Here is a 16,509-nt window from a genome sequence, read left to right on the forward strand (position 1 = left end):
ATTTCTGGCTGACCCGCCTTTCGCGGAGCGCCCGATTATTCCTAATGAACATCTAGCGGCACACCGCACACCTAATTTCGATTTCCCCTCGACTCGGAGAACAGCGCTTATAAAATTTCTTCTCTCTTTTATCGTCAGCTCATGCGAGATTTATCCGGATCTTCAACAATTTTAGGGTTTCCACCTCCTTCGACCTCCCTTTTCGTCTTATTCCGATCTCTTCCGAAGGGCCGTCGGCGTCTCGCTGTTGTTGTTGATTGATCCATCCTCGCGTGATCCAGGATAACGTCGCATCCAGGTAGTCGCAGCAGCTTGCTTTGATTGTTTGCTATTTTACCCGATCTAATTTTCTTCGTCCGGAAGATATGTATATTGTTGATCCGATCTTAGGATTTTTCGTGGCTTTTTTTTTTTTTTTTTTTTTTTAGGTTGCGTGAGTGTTTGTTACTGATGGTTATGGGTAATCGTTTAAAATCAGAAGTTTCACCTTATGGTAATAATGTGCCGTGTGATTATATCTGTTTTCCTCATTTGTTTGTGTTAAAACGAGAAGCAGCTCTAATAGTAATTACTAGATGAGGAGTTTTTGTTCGAGAAGGCTCGCGAGGGATGATGTAAGACGAAGTATATAACCCAACGATCAATCACACATCACGGAGTCCATGGCTTCTGCAGCTATCATACATATGAGAGGATAGAGATGATTCGTTATGAAGAGCCCACAAACAAATCAATGCGCAGGGGATTGTATTGTTCCCAAAGCATAATATCCATTCTCCATGCTAAGAAAACCCTTAAATATTTAGAAAAGTCAATAGGAAAACATTATATTGTAAAATAAGGAGAGCCATATGAAGGGAAGTTACAAATTAGAAGACCCAAGTGGGCCAAGTCATATTAGGATTCCATTCAAACATTCATTGACGCTGGCACCACATAACTTCGATCTTTGGCATGGTATTGTTAAGAAGACCTTATGTGCTTCAAGTCTATCTGCACTAGTTAAAGCTTCTCACAGACAAAGACATTATAAGAGGAACATGCTTTATTTTTATGGTTTGTAAGTAAAGGATGGAAGAACTGCCATTGCGGATTGATGGGATCCTTTCCTCTGCAGCTAAAGCTCCTTTTCTCACACAATTAGGACAAATGGTGAGTGCTTGGGCTGTAGCTGCTCCTGCGCTTGCTCGGCTGCTCTTCTTACATGATTGGTGCATGACGAACAATGTCTACAATCCCACCGTGAATTTTTAAGGTTTAGGTTATTTTTAATATTGTATATAGTAATGTAAAGTAATAATATATATATTTTTTAAATATAATGATTGTGGTGCTGCCTCAAATATCCCAAGGCATAGTGCCTTGAGGCATATGCGTCATATGAAAAATGTGTAAGCTAGCGAGGCTTAAGTCTTGATGTGTTTTGGACATCTTAGTTTGATGTGAGCCACAAAGTGTGCACCTTGAACAATATTTTAGTCCATGCTGCAGAAACAAATTATTTCTTCTTTTTTTTATTACTTCTTTATTGGACAGAAGCAATGTGCTGTTGTCTTCTTGTTTCTTGCTGTAATGCCCTTCGGGTTCACCTTTTTTGGACTAATTCCATGCTAGCTCAGCAAACAACGTTGTTTACTTGAGCTGTCTTACACTGCACAGTAAACAAGCTCAGCAATTAACGTCCCAAAACGCATATAAAGCAATACAGCATCCCATAATAAGTTCTCTTCAATCAGAGCTTCATGCTTCATCTCACCACAGGGAAGATCATTCAGCAAATATGTTTCACGGGGAAATTGTAATAGAGAGCAAATCTGAAGCTCCTTGCTAGAGTATTTATACTGGGGGCTGAAGAAGATAAGGAAATGTATATAAAACTCGTGAGGCTTTACGAACTTATGTTTGAATTTAATTTAGGATTTGAGCCTTTGGACAGACACATTACAAAATCCAACAAATGAGGAAATTTTTACCAATAATCAATTATATAAGTTCAAAGCAATCAATATTTGGGCTTAAGTTGTTGCCAAAATATTGGATTAGAACTTTACCACTGATAATCAATTCCATCATGTAACCTTTGGGGTGATAAGAAAAGGTTCAAACTAAAAGAGAATTCATATTTTAATTATTTTAATTTGGGCTTAAGTTGTTGCCAAAATATTGGATTAGAACTTTATCACTGATAATCAATTCCATCCTGTAACCTTTGGGGTGATAAGAAAATGTTTAAACTAAAATAGAATTCATATTGTAATTATTTTAATTTGAAATTTAATACAATTGCAAACTTATTCAAATAAGTAAAGAAAGTAAAATTCACCCTTATCCCACTGTAATATGAACTTTGACTTATTATTTTATCTTAAAGTTCTTGATCTCCACTATATGATGCCTAATCGACGATTTATTGCACTTATGAACTATGTGCTACATTTTTTCAACCTCGGTAGTGTGTAGGAGAATCACTATTGTTGGCTTTTTTTAAGGAGAAATTAAACTTTAAAATTCAACAACTATGATATTTTTAATCGTTCCATTTTATCATATGGTTCCCAAATCATGATAATTGATGATCGGGTTGATCGCCTATCAGATCGATCTCTAAATAGTTGGAACACTCTTTAGTCGGATATCATTACTTTGAAACCATAACTTCTAGTGGTGTAGATTGACTTTTCAATCTACCAACTATATTGCTTTACTTTGTTTGCTAACTTTTCTTTCAGGAAGTTTTTAGAAGATCTTTATCTTTATTTGAGAGGTTCGTTATTTTAGAGCGGGGTTAGCATTGCATCTTTAAGAGTTTTGTAAATGTTTAAGGTCATATATTTTGTGTACTATTTAGTTTGACTTATTTCTATGATAATATTTCTTCTTTCTAGCTTGCTAAAATTAACGAGATATTGATTTCTTATCATCAGTTTTTTTTATTAGTCTGGTAAGAGGCTGGCTCTTTGATCTCAAATCTTTAGTGATGAGGATTTCTTCCCTTTTGGTATTTCGTACCCCATTCTTTTATCAAACTTTTTTTACTCCTTCTAGATGTCTTTGGGTTGTTGTAGGTACATCATTGTGTAGTTACATATATTCTCGATCACTCATGATTCTTTTTTTATTTTGTTGATGTCAATTTTGATAGTTGTTTCAATAAATTGGTTTATTCGATGGTCGTTTATTGGTGATTGATTGTCTTTCTTGCTTCTCTATCAGCTTTTGTATCTTCAGGTTACCCTATTTTGCTCAAGATTAAGCATAATTTTCCCTTTAACGGGATGTACTAGCATCAACAAAAGTTGTCTGTTTTCATTAATATGTCTGCATGCTTTCCCTCTTTATTATACATATGCATTTGACACTCTGTAGCCTTTACTACAAATGCCATAGAAATATTAATATCTTATGTATTCAAGAAACTAAATGGGTTGGAGAAAAAGACTAAGGAGATTGATTAGTTTTAAACTTTGGTATTCTGGTAAGAGTCGCATTATAAATGGTGCAGGTGTAATTATAGATAAGAATTTGAAAGATAATGTTGTAAAAACTAAGAGAGTTGAAGATAGAATTATAGACCTTAAAATTATCATTGATACTAAGATTTTTAATATTATAAGTGCTTATGCTTCTCAAGTAGGTTTAGATATAGGGTTCAAAGATAAATTTTGGAATGATTTAGAAGACTTAATACAAATGATATCTCTTGAAGAAATAATTTTTGTCGGAGGAAATTTAAATTGACATGTCGGTAGAGTGGTATAAGATTTTAGAAATATTCATGGTAGCTACGGTTTTAGAGTGACTAATGAAGACGATAGAGCTATTTTAGATTTTATTTTAGCGTACGATTTTGTTATTACTAATACTCTATTCAAGAAAAAAATGAGCATCTTATTACTTATAAGAATTGATCTAATAAAACACAAATTGATTATTTTCTTATAAAAAGAAGAGATCGTCAAAATTATAAAGATTGTAACGTCATTTCAAGTGAGGATCTAAATACCCAACATCGTTTATTAATTCTAGATTTTAAGATGAAGAATTGTAAAATAAAGAATACTAGGACTCATCATCATAGAATTAGACGAGAGAACGTAAAAGATACAAATAAAATTATTTTTATGAGTAAAATTAATATTTCAAATTTTGGGATGTTCATGATGAAACATGGGATAAATAACAAACACTATTAAACAAATAGCAAAAGATTATGTGGAGAAAAAAAAAGTTTTTTTAAATAAAAATAGTTGGTGGTGGAATAATAATGTGCAATAAAAAATAAAATATAAGAAGTTATGTTACAAAAAATTGGTTTAAATGTAAATGCTTATAGAACTGTGATAAATATCAAATGACCCACAGAGAGTCTAATAGAACAACATTTTACGTTAAAAATTCTTTTTTTAATGATCTCTATAATAGATTAGATACTAAGAAGGGTGAAAAATATATGTATAAACTAGCCAAAGAAAGAGAAAGAAAAAGTAAAGATTTAACTCAAGTAAAGTGCACTAAAGATGAAAATCAAAAGTGCTTTTCTTAGTAAAAGATTTCAACAGGTGGGTAAATTATTTTGATACTTTTTAATGAAGTTTTTGAAAATACGATCGATCTTAGTGATCTTAATATCGTTAAAACGTTTCATTTTTACTGTCGCATTAGTAAAAAAGAAGTTGAGGAGGCTTAAAAGAAAATCAAGGGTGATAGGACCTTATGATATCCCGGTTGAAATATGGAAATGTTTAGGAGATTTGGGAGTTTCTTGGCTAACTAAACTCTTTAATATTATTTTAAATACTAAAAAGATGTCTGAGGAGTGGAGGAAGAGTATTTTGATCCCCATTTTTAAGAATAAAGGGGATGCACAAGAGTGTGCAAATTATAGAGGAATTAAGTTGATGTGACATATGTTAAAATTATGGGAGAGTGTTATTGAACATAGTTTAAGACGTGATACAAATATTTCTCATAATCAGTTTGGATTTATGCCGGACATGTCTACTATGGAAGCTATACATTTATTGAGAGGTTTGATGGAGAAGTTCAGAGATAATAAGAAGAATCTACATTTGATTTTTATTGGTTTAGAAAAAGTTTATGATAAGGTTCCAAGAGAAGTCATTTAGAGAGTTATAGAAAAGAAAGGTATTGTAAGAAAGGTGTTGATATGACTTATATTCAAGTCATTAAAGATATGTATACTAGCTTGTTATAAAAATTTCCTATTATATAAGACTAAGTATTTTCCTATTTCGGTTGGATTACATCAAGGACCGACTTTAAGCCCAAATCTTTTAGCTTTAGTTATGGATGCTCTTATTGTACATTTGCAAGAGGAGGTTCCTTGGTGTATGCTTTTCGCCGATGATACCCTTCTTGTGGATAAGACTAGAGAAAGAGTTTAGGAAAATCTTGAATTATGGAGGTTTACATTGGAGTCTAAAGGCCTTCATTTGAGTAGAACTAAAACTAAATACATGGAATGTAATTTTAATAGTAATAGCTCTAATGATAAAAGTGTAACTTTAGGTGATCAAATTATTAAAAGGTGTGAACGATTTAGATATCTCGAGTCTGTTGTTCAAAGCGATGGTGATATATATAGATGGGGATGTTAATTATAGAATTCAAGTTGGTTGGTTGAAGTGGAGGAATGCTTCAGGCCTTTTGTGTGATTGAAAAGTACCGCTTAGACTGAAAGGAAATTTTGTAAGGCGGTGGTGAGACCTGCAATGCTCTATGGCGCTGAATGTTGGCCTTTAAAAGAGAAGCATAATACTGAGTGTTGTTAAGATGAGAATGATTAGGTGATCGAGTGGCTTTACACTTAAAGAAAAAAAATGCGAAATGATTATATCCGTGATAGGGTTGGTGTAGCTCCTGTGACGGATAAAATTAGAGAAAGTCATCTTAGATGGTTTGGTCACATTAAGCGTCGACCATTTGATGATCTGATTAGGAGAGTAAATGTTTTATATTCGACTTATGTTAAAGAAAGGCAGAGGTAGACCTAGGAAGACTTGGGTTTGTTGTATTAAAAATGATTTTAATTTATCAGAACTAAATGAAAATGAAATGAAAATATGACACTAAAGAGGATGCAATGGAGAAAAAAGATTCATGTACCCATCATGTACCCAACCCCACGTAGTGGCATTAAGGCTTTGTTGTTGTTGTTGTAGTAGTCTTTACTACAAATGTCATCTTCTTTTTTGGTAAAGTGATGCTAATTGGGTTGTTGATGCAGTATCACATACCCATCATGAAAGTATTAGTTGTGTCATGTGGAGTCACATTTTCATATCATCCATCAATATAATCCAGAACCTTGATGATTGCAAACTTTAGGCAACACTGGAGATCAATATTCATTTTAGGCCCCCTTCTGAATCCAACCAAAATGGTAATGATTGGGATGGGTATGGCTTCCAACCCTTATTTTTGAACCAATTTGACATAAATGTTGTTTTTTTGAATGTTTATGTTGATGATGACACTAATCACTATTTTCTTGATTTATTTCCTCTGTTCGAACAACTTTCCTTGTGTGTTCTTGAGTCATTGCAGTCAGATATATTGTTATATCTGGAAGATTTTTTAGGATCGTAAAACCTCTCTTGAGCCTTATCCCTTTTGCCTTATTTTTAATATGATAGTTTGAACATAAAAATTTTAGGCGTACATCATCAATGTTCCGCCCCCTGCAGCCTGAATTTTGTGATGTATTCATGGACAAAAAATTCTATTTTATTACTTTAAATTGCCCCACTTATCCTACAGATCTTTTGCATATTGAATCAGGTAGAGCTTTAGTGTATTAGTTGTGTGAACATCCCCAAAGTCTCTTCTTGATTTCTTTTTAAATGGGCATTCCACTATACTAGGGCATGTCGGTTTTAACATCAATTGCCTGAAAACCTTGTCATGGGTGATATTTATATCCTTATATTTGTCCTCTCCAACCATATTTGCATTCAACATTGAAGAAGGATGTGGAGTACAATTCGTCTTTTTAGTGGTAATGATGGATGTTTATATCCTCGTCATTATAATATGTGTTCATTTGTTTTGTCAGTTTGTCCAGTTGGTCTGCTTTATGTTGTGTTAAATCTTTGTTTGTCATAGATTGCTTTTTTTCCTTCTTCTTCTTCTTACTCTAGTATTCTTGGCTTTTGATGCATTTCCAAGACAAGAATTGCTCTTCATTGTCTTTATATCTCTTTTTTTATTATTCCATTCAACAATGATCGATGCTATGATACCAACTTGATCTATTGCCAACTTCTTGGAGCTATATTGTTTGTGCCCGCAATGTGAGGCTATAATGGATTCAAAAATTGTTGTTAAGAATTTTCTGGAATTTCTCTATCCATCTATTGATTAATTAAAACGTACTTGAACTCTATTTCAAAGTGGTATTGAAACATTTGATTTATATTTGTTATCTTCTCCTTTACTTACTGCGCACTTTTTTTCTCATTGTTTTTCTATGTCAACTTTACTGGACAGCAGTAAAGTGCTGTTTTTTCTTTCAATTTGCTATAACAACCTTCAAGTTCATTGTTTTTGTACTTATTCCATACCGGGACAACAATAAGACAATAAATAACTTAGTGCCCCTGAGTCCTTCATCCACTGGACAAAAAGCCAACGGAGTAATACATCAGTTCCACAAGTTTAGAGAAGCAGCACAACAGCCAATTTCAGCAAAGCAGCAGAAAAAAATTTTCAGCTAAGTACATAATGAGAGAGGAAAACAAGTATAAGAATTGGGAGTGTTTTTTAATTCTTGATTGAATTTTATACATGATTTGAGCATTTAAATAGGTGCATTGCATCAAGGATAAGTGTTAATTCATAACTAACCAAACTCCATGGATAGAGGAAAGTCCTATCTACAAATAACTAACTAGATAACTAACTAGATAACTTAAAGGTAAGTCATTATAATTCTTGTATAAATTATCCTAATTTGAATTTCAAGTTGAAATACAATTTTATCCCAAAAAGTCAAATCAGTTTTTATCCTAATGTAATATGAAATTTAACATAATGGTCTATTGGTCTGCCTTTAAGAGTTTTAATCTCCATCGTATGCTTTTTTATCAACAATTCATTAATGCCTGTGGACTCCAGGCAGTATCCTCTTTGATCTCAACTGTGCGATTTGAGAATTATATTTGCTTGCAATTTTCATAGAGCAATTGGACCATTGGAACTTCTATGAACTTTATTATTATTAATTTTTTTTTTATAATATGATCATAGATGATATTTATCTTATAGTAGATGTAAAATCCTTTGCAGTGCTATGGCCTAATAATATTTGAGGCACTCTCTGCAACTTAACAAATGCATTTTGTTCAATGGAGCATAGTTTGATTTTGAACGTTAAATATCTCATAAAATAATTATAAAATGCATTTGAAATAGCCAACATTATTCATATTTAATGTACCTATACTTTACCTTTCGAACAGGAAAGAATTTTTGTAGGAATAACATTGGATATGTCAGTTCTCCATGAAAGCGTGGTTTTTCAAATAATTTAATACTCTTTAAAATGATAGGAGGAGATATGTTTTTAGTTTGAGATGAGATTAACTCAAGGCTCAAGTGAAGATTTCTAATCCCAGGTATTACATAATCTTGTAATTTAACTTGGAATCAGCTGAATCTCAGTATTGTGGTATTAGTGTTTTGTGCCCTGTATCAAGACTGATGATGTAATCTTATGATTAGCATAGAATTAATCCTGATATATGGAGTTAAAGAAGTATTATGCTGGATTGGCCATATTTGATTGGTTAATTCAGTCAGCATAACATAGTAATTCATTGGTTGTCTGGATCAAACATAGTAACTCATTGATTAGCTTATTAAGCAGACAAAATAAGCAGAGGCAGGACAAAGGTTTTAAACTATTTGATGTAAACTAATTGTTTGTTTAGATTCAACGTAGTAACTTTTAATGTAAACTCTACCTTTCAGTGTTGAACACCTATTCCTATTCCTTTGTGAGAATTTGACAGGATAAAGGATTTAAACTATATGTTTGTTTCGTATGATACTGCTTCCTCTAATTTTTCAATGAAATCATTTACTCTTAAATCTTTAGAATCAGATCAACTTCTGCTATTTCTCTCATTGTATTTGTTCCAAATTTGTTTTTTTGTGACCTATTTGTTTGACTTTTTTTCTTTCATGTTTTCTATGGATGATAGATGTCAGTAAGAAAAGTGAGACCTTGTAAAACTCTAAGCACAATGAACCTTGAGCAGGATAATATTGACAGTTTGATTCGGCAAGCCATAGGAAAAGAGTCTTTTCTCTCCCTCTCAAGAACTGGTGATAGCCCTGTTCAGCTAATAGAATTGCTTCATGCCTTTGAGCAGCAAGGAAGTGACAAAGTTTCTAAAAGCTCAATGGGGGACAGCTGTGATGAATTCAAGGAGAACTCTGACAACATTTTCTATGCCGTCAATTCCTTTTCCTCGGAATCAAATGGGATTAAGGATCCTCTTCATGCTCTCAAGGGTTGGGAATCTAATACCAAGGGTTCAAAGGGCACACTTCCACAAATGTCGTCACGCAAAATTCCTGAAGCTGTATTTGCATTTGCTCAGGCAGCTGCAAAAGCCACCGGTGAGCCTGAAAAATGTATGTCGTGTCAAAATCAGGTATTTTAGGTTATAAATAGTAATAGGTACGGGTCTCATTGTATGTTAGGAGCTGATCACAAAAGGGTTGATTATTTTTTGCAGCAAACCTTCCAGGATGGCCTTTGTTGTCACCCTCCAAAACACAATTGCAGAAATGTGACAAGTGTTCTCGTGAATTTTGTTCCTCCATTAATTTTCGGCGGCACAGGCGCGTGCATCGACGATCTTTGAATGTTGATAAGGTACTTTTTATAATCTTCTTATGTATTCCTACATGAAGTTGATCTATTGAAAGTTTCCAAAAGATATAGGAAATATGTGTCGCTATTGCTTTTTGAAACACTTGGTATTTTGCAAGAGAAATTTTGGCATAATATTGTGCTAGTGCTAAAGTCTATAATGTACTGTTCATTTTTTGGAGCGCCAAAATGCTAATTTAGTTAAAGCTTTAAAACTCTTCTAGCAGGGAGGAGAGCTGTAATGTATTAGGTAAATGAATGTATCTATTTTTTCTAATTCATACTTGTCAATTGTTAACTGGCATAAGCTTTTAGGAAGAAATTATTTTTTGGGAACTGGCATCAGCTTCTTTATTATTTTGAACCCAAGTTCTCACCAATTTCTCAGAATTTTAAACAATCCTATCCGCAATCTGTAGGGATTTTTTTTTTATGGTTTCGAATTTCAGGTATCTGGCAAAAAGTTACATGACCTCAAGAGATTTAGGTTATGAATATGATATATGCTAAGGCAATCAAACTTGCTATTCTTCTTAGTTTTTTTTAGAAAATTTTTGCAAATAGATTTAAGCTTATGCATCAAACCCACACATTTTCGTGGTTGCTTGACATTTTTATTCATGATATAAAATGTTTGCTTATTATCTGAAAGTGAATCAGGTTGTGATTTGTACCTACTGGGCTAGATTTGTGTGTGAAATACATATCGTGGCAATGTGAGACGATGTACTTAATACCAGCTTTATTTACAGTGATGTAAACTAGACTGGATGCAGTCTTTGTTGATATCTTGAACTAAATTTAGTTCTCACATTCGTCTTATCTGATGCATATTTTTTTTATTTTGTAGGACTCTCAGAAAAGCAGAGACCTTTTAGGAACATTTTGGGACAAGGTAAGAAATTTTTCTTTGGAGCTTACTGATACATAGTTATTGTCATGTTTGGCCTCGGTTGGGACCTGACCGAAGTTATTCCTGATGGGACTGAAAACACATGCCTTTGATGTTATTTCTCAACACAAGTTGGAACCTAACATTGTTATTGTTTTTGGCTTGAACAAAATTTCTGCAAGTGTCATTTATTGTTTTATACTTGGACGTGTATATGCATAATATTGACCTTCTTTGTTGTAGCCGTTTGTGTTTCTGCTACCATGCCTAAAATTAACTGAGCACATTCTTTGTGCAGCTCTCTGTGGATGAGGCCAAAGAGTTAGTGTCGCTCAGGAATGCAACGGTGGAGGTGATGGACTAAATATTTTTTATGTATCTTTTATATTCCACATAATAGCAGCAATTGCTTAATACTTGTTTTCTTTTAGGTTATATATGATTACTAGTTTCTTGACTCATTTCATGTGAGTATGTAAACATAAGCAGGCCAGGTTATTGGTGCCTTTTTAAAATAATAGTGCTTTGCTGCCCTCGATTTTGAAGCCTTTTCCAGTTAAAACATAGTAGCTTGAACCTTTTACCTTGTTTCTAAGACATGGCTACTTATGTAGGACAGGTTCTCATCCATCTTCTGGTTTTCTTCTCCTCATGTGCCATCAAACTCAAACCTGCCTTTCTTTTTCATAGCACGTCAAATATTGTTATGATTTGTTTGTTGTGGCAGCTTAACATGTATAAGAGATTATTGCAACGTTTAGCATCTCCCTCAGTTTTTATTTCTTAACTCAAGTTTTTTTTATTGTTTTCATTGGGCAAAATCCTAAACAGAGTCCCAACATAAATTGTTTTTTTACTGTCTTGCTGGGGTCAGTGGCTCATTAAATTTTTCTGCGGTTCTTTATAACATTTAAGTCGCCCCCATAAGCAAAGTTTTAAACAAGATAGTTATGTTTTGGATCATAGATTGATCCATGTCCGTGTCAGTTAACTTTTCACACAAAGGAGATATGACCGTTTCAATGTGATGAACGTTGCAAGATTATGTTAAAGTTGAATTTTAAGCTGAATGACAATTTCGATCTATTTTATTTTATTTCAGCCGTAAAGATTTAGTAGGAGCTTGAAAAAAGGTATTTTTGGGCATGGAAGGCAAATATACTTTATAATGCAAAACTATGTTGCCTTCACCATTAATTTACTGTAATCTGCTTAACCCCCTTCACTTAAACTATTGTTATGTAAGCATGAATGGCAAGCCTTTCTCATTGCAAAAATGATTTATTGTCAATAAAAGGCAATAATTTGACGTTTAAGTGACCCTATGCACTATGAAAAATATACTGTTTATCCTGATGACATGCAAAAAATGTGAATTTATTTTCTTGTTCTCCATGAACTTCCCTCGATAGATATGAGTTTTCTTTGTTTTGGATAATAGAAGTTCCATGTTTTGTTGGGCTGGGTTCATGGTTCTCTTTCCATATTTGAAATCTTGAAACAACTTTCCCCGTTTCTGTTCCTTCAAATATTGAGTTCCTTATTTATTTTAGCACTGCCTCATTTTGTTTATGGCACAATGTATTTTATTTTAAACTTTTGAATTTGATTGATGCGCTCTGCTCAGAAGATAATCGTAGTTATATTTTGAATTTATTCTTTATATTTTTTTATTCAAATGGTGCCTTGAACTGTCAATTTTCAGGAAGTCACTGGTTCTTCTGTCATCAAGGCTTTATCTACATGGTTTCGTAGAGCAGGGCTGTTGTCTTCTCTTCCACAGGGGTACATTAAAGCTGGTTTGACACTTTTGGTAAGAAGATATCCAATTTTATGGCTCTGCTATCCCTTTTTTATTTTGTAATTACGTGATGACGCTGAAATACTTTTGAACCTTATCAGGATATTGTCCAAGCAAGCCCTTCAATTTCTCCCATTTCATCACAAGAGTTATTCAGTGTTCTTGATGAAGCAAGTGAAAAGACATTCTTATGTGCAGGGACAGCCTTGTCATTGCAGAAGTATGTCTTTGATGGAGAGGTTGTGAAGAAGGCTTTGGAAATTAGAAATATAGTAGCTTGCGCCAGTTTTTTAATTGAAATTGTACTGGTAGGGTATTCATGTTTGCCTATTACATCCCTGATAATATCTAATTTCTGAAGTTACAATAATTAACCGTACCAATGCACTTGATAGGTTAAAGCATGGCTCGTTGACCAGGATGCTGAAGCTCTAAGATGCCAAAAGCTGCTTGTGGATGAGGAAGATGCCGCCCAGAAAAGGTATTGTTGTGATGATAGAAGACATGATATTTTAGTTCATTGTGCAAACAACTTGATATGATGGATCCTTTTGATTGTTCTCACACGTTTTGAACAGTAATCATTTCTATAAGCAATTTTCTAGTAGGGTCATAGTTTGTGCTTGGTATTATATGAAAATCATACTCTACTTATGTTAGAAAAAGAACTTTCTTTATGATATTTGCGACCTTAGAGCATATATTAACTCATATTTTCTTTTTCGATCATCTCAATTGTGATTCTGATTCATTTGATGAACTTATTAGTATACTAAATCAAATAATGAAATATTTCGTCAGAAAAAGGCATGATAGCTACTTTTTCCTCTATAACAGGTTTTTTAGTTACTTGTTGGATTTCTTCGCGACATTTTCCTTTAAGTAATTTATACTATTGCTAGTATGTCTCACTCTGTATGTCCATTTTCGTAGGGCCCTTTCAAGAAGTTAAAAATCAATGTTTATCAGGTTACGGAGTACTAAAACATGTTACTTGTTTATCTAAGGACTTTCAATAAGTTTTGACTGGCGTTGAGTGGCACATTTAATTTCAGGCTCTCTTTTGAGTTTCTACTGGATCCAATTTTGCATTGTTTTTGGTAGCTGGATCCAATTTTGCATTGTTTTTGGTAGCTGGATCCTCAAATTTCAGGGTCTCTTTCAGAAACTAATTACATTTTACCTGCTTATAATATCACGAAAAATATAAAAAGGTATTTGTAAATTAAATTAATAGTCTTGGTGTTTCTCCTATGTAATTTTCTTGAAGCCTGAATTTTTCCGAGTCTTAAAATTATTCGCTTTTGTGTTTTCTATTTGGCAGACAAGCTGAGCTTTTGGAAAGGAAACGATTGAAGAAGCTGAGGCAAAAGGAACAAAAAGTGAGCGAAACTTCCAATGGTGGAAAAGTTGATTCTAAGGGCCATTCAGTTGACTCTCCTCCGGACCGCATGGGATCCACAGAAGTGTCCAGCTCTAGGGATTCATCTATCGACTTCACTTCAGAAGAATCACACAATCATGAACACCCGTTGGATTTTATGGAGTCATCAGCTGCTGATGATGACAAGAATACTGACCAGAGTGGAAGCCGCAATGTACAGAAAGAAGATCAAAATACAAGCGATTCAGCTTGCTGCTCTGATGATGCTGAGCAGAATGTAATCCACCAGACTCGAGGAACTGGCCAGATGCAGCCAAATCACTCCCGACATGTTCACTCGAAAACCGCTCAAATTATTCCTAATGGCTTTCAAGCAGGTCTGGTTTCAGCATCATCAAGGTCTTCAGTTAACATTCGCCACAACAGCTCCAGGGACTCCAAGGCTATAAGTCGTCCAAATAACCATAAGGTTTGGACCATAAAATCAAGGCCTGAGAGTGAAGATGGAAGATATGGAGAACTTGCTAGTCAACCATCTGTTTCTGACAGAGTTGAAGTCCTTATTGGTTCAATCAATGTATCACTCAGAGATGGTGATCTTCTACACCCAAATACAATCTCGGAATCACAGAGACAGGAGAAGCTTGAGCTGGCTAAGCCTGATTCAAATCTGAACAGTGTCAGTAAGTCTCCAACAAAACTGTGGAGACCAGTGAGCCGCCATGGCGATGGAAATTCCATTGAAATTGATCACGGTGATGTAAAACCTGGTATTTCTGCTACTAAAGATGCTGAACGGCTGCTACCCGATGGAAGCTGTCCGGCTTTTGATAAAATAGTTTCTGATTGCGAAAGTTGTGGAGGTGGACCTATGATGTTCTCAAGCGAAGCTGCCAAAGCTTTCCTCGCTCTGAGTAAGTTACATCCTCTATCCTTATTTGTAAGCACAAACCTACTTTTCACATATATGCCACTCAATTCTTATTTATCTACATATCTAACACCTAAACTTTATTTTCTAAATATATGCCACCTTACTTGTGCATGAGAAGGTGCATTTCACTTTTTAGAAGTTAAAGTAATGATATTTTTGAGGTGACATGAAAGATTATTTTTTTTGTTAAGTGATATGAAAGATTTGAGTGTTATAAACGTAAGAAAGCAAAGTTGGAATTTTAAATATGCAAATACGTAGAATTGGGGTGGTGGTCTGTATGTAAGTGCCCCATTTTCTCTCCTGATCTATTGGCTGTTGGTGCCACAAAATCACAAATATTAATTGCTCAAAGTTAAATGGAGGATTCTTGGGGTGGTGTTTGGCTGCAATTAGGATTTAGTAAATTAGAAAATTGTTAATCTGATAAATCCACCATCTATGTGGATTTAGTAAATCTGGATTTAAGCTGGATCGAAGGCAAAATTTTATTCCTTACATCCGAAAATTCGCAAATTCCCAGGTCTCTTGCATTTTTGCATTAGGGTGGAGTTTATAAATGCGGTGATAAATTATATTCAAAGATACCATCAAACACTCCCTTAGTTAGTTTCAACTGTTAAATCTTCATCATCTCTGTGACAAGATATATATCTTAGTGGTGCTTGAAATTGATTTACAGGGTGGAAGGAGGCCATTGCCGGAGATCAGGTGTTGGTCATTTCTTCCCCAGAAACTGACGCTTCAGGAGGTCCTAATCCCATTGAAGGTAACTTTGCAAATTCACCCTTACAAACATCGGATTTTCACGGACGGCACGTCCTCGGACGTGTCGAGAATCGGCTGGTGGGTACTGGCGTCAATGACCCCGCAACAACTGGTTCGTGGCATTTCAAATTCAGACCGAAGGCCGAGAAGACCTCCAGGTTAAAATATGTTCCCAAGCAGAAGAGTTAGGCGTGCAGAGGATTTTGAAGAGTTGTGCAGTTTCAATTGACCCGTTTCTTATTAGCAGAGGTTCGGTATTCCGTGTTCTTGAAGCTATATGCCTTTTTGAATCTCTTTCTGGTTTCATTTTGCACTTGATAGAATTCGTTGATGACCGCCAAACTATAGTCTTTATTTCTTTAAATGATTTATCGGGGAACTTTTTTTATCTCTGAAAGTTCTTTTTTTTTGTTTTTGTTTATGTAATAATTTCTTCTTTGGTTTTAATAGTATTGATTATGATATCATTTTGGAGGGGTCGTCCTTTTGTTTTCTTCCTCTACAACCAAAAGTTTTTAAGAGTTTTTGATGATATATTTGTGACCGAACTGAAGACGAATGTATAATAAAAAAGATTTCTCCATTGATTTAATGGTTCAAGGAGTTTCCAATTTATCATTATATTATCCTTGTTGATGTTTACCCAAGTCCTTGCTGCATCTCCTATTGATAATTTGATCGTTGTTGTTCTTCATGGAGTATAAGGTAGAATGTGCGTATTTTACAAATAAGTTTTTCTGTAATAATGATTTGTTTTAAGTAATTTAAAATGGGAGTGATGAATATCTTTGTGTTTTAAGTGGAGCAAGACACCTTTTTATTCAAATGA

At 34.2% G+C, this 16,509-nt stretch overlaps 1 protein-coding gene across 4 annotated transcripts; it reads left to right on the forward strand.

The window, feature by feature from the left end:
• Positions 1–46: 46 nt before the first annotated feature.
• LOC110033334 lies at positions 47–16,173 on the forward strand. Of its 4 annotated transcripts, none has more exons than XM_020737268.1 (10): positions 47–298; positions 9,225–9,660; positions 9,765–9,904; positions 10,752–10,796; positions 11,092–11,145; positions 12,499–12,606; positions 12,696–12,902; positions 12,990–13,075; positions 13,919–14,892; positions 15,595–16,173. In XM_020737268.1, the coding sequence occupies exons 2-10, from the start codon at positions 9,225–9,227 to the stop codon at positions 15,867–15,869; spliced, it is 2,325 nt and encodes a 774-aa protein (XP_020592927.1). In that variant the 5' UTR covers positions 47–298; the 3' UTR covers positions 15,870–16,173. The 4 variants fall into 4 exon arrangements, with proteins under 4 accessions (XP_020592927.1, XP_020592934.1, XP_020592942.1 ...); XM_020737275.1 differs by having other exon boundaries at positions 9,282–9,660; positions 15,595–16,172; XM_020737283.1 differs by having other exon boundaries at positions 9,396–9,660; positions 15,595–16,172.
• Positions 16,174–16,509: the final 336 nt, after the last annotated feature.

Source organism: Phalaenopsis equestris, unplaced genomic scaffold (genome assembly GCF_001263595.1).
Source record: "Phalaenopsis equestris unplaced genomic scaffold, ASM126359v1 Scaffold000002, whole genome shotgun sequence".
Lineage (NCBI taxonomy): Eukaryota > Viridiplantae > Streptophyta > Magnoliopsida > Asparagales > Orchidaceae > Phalaenopsis > Phalaenopsis equestris.

Coding starts and splice junctions, on each gene's coding strand:
- LOC110033334 (XM_020737268.1), top strand. CDS start 9,225: ATGTCAGTAAGAAAAGTGAGACCTTGTAAAACTCTAAGCACAATGAAC. Junction 9,661..9,764: donor CACCGGTGAGCCTGAAAAAT/GTATGTCGTGTC, acceptor TATTTTTTGCAG/CAAACCTTCCAGGATGGCCT. Junction 14,893..15,594: donor CAAAGCTTTCCTCGCTCTGA/GTAAGTTACATC, acceptor ATTGATTTACAG/GGTGGAAGGAGGCCATTGCC.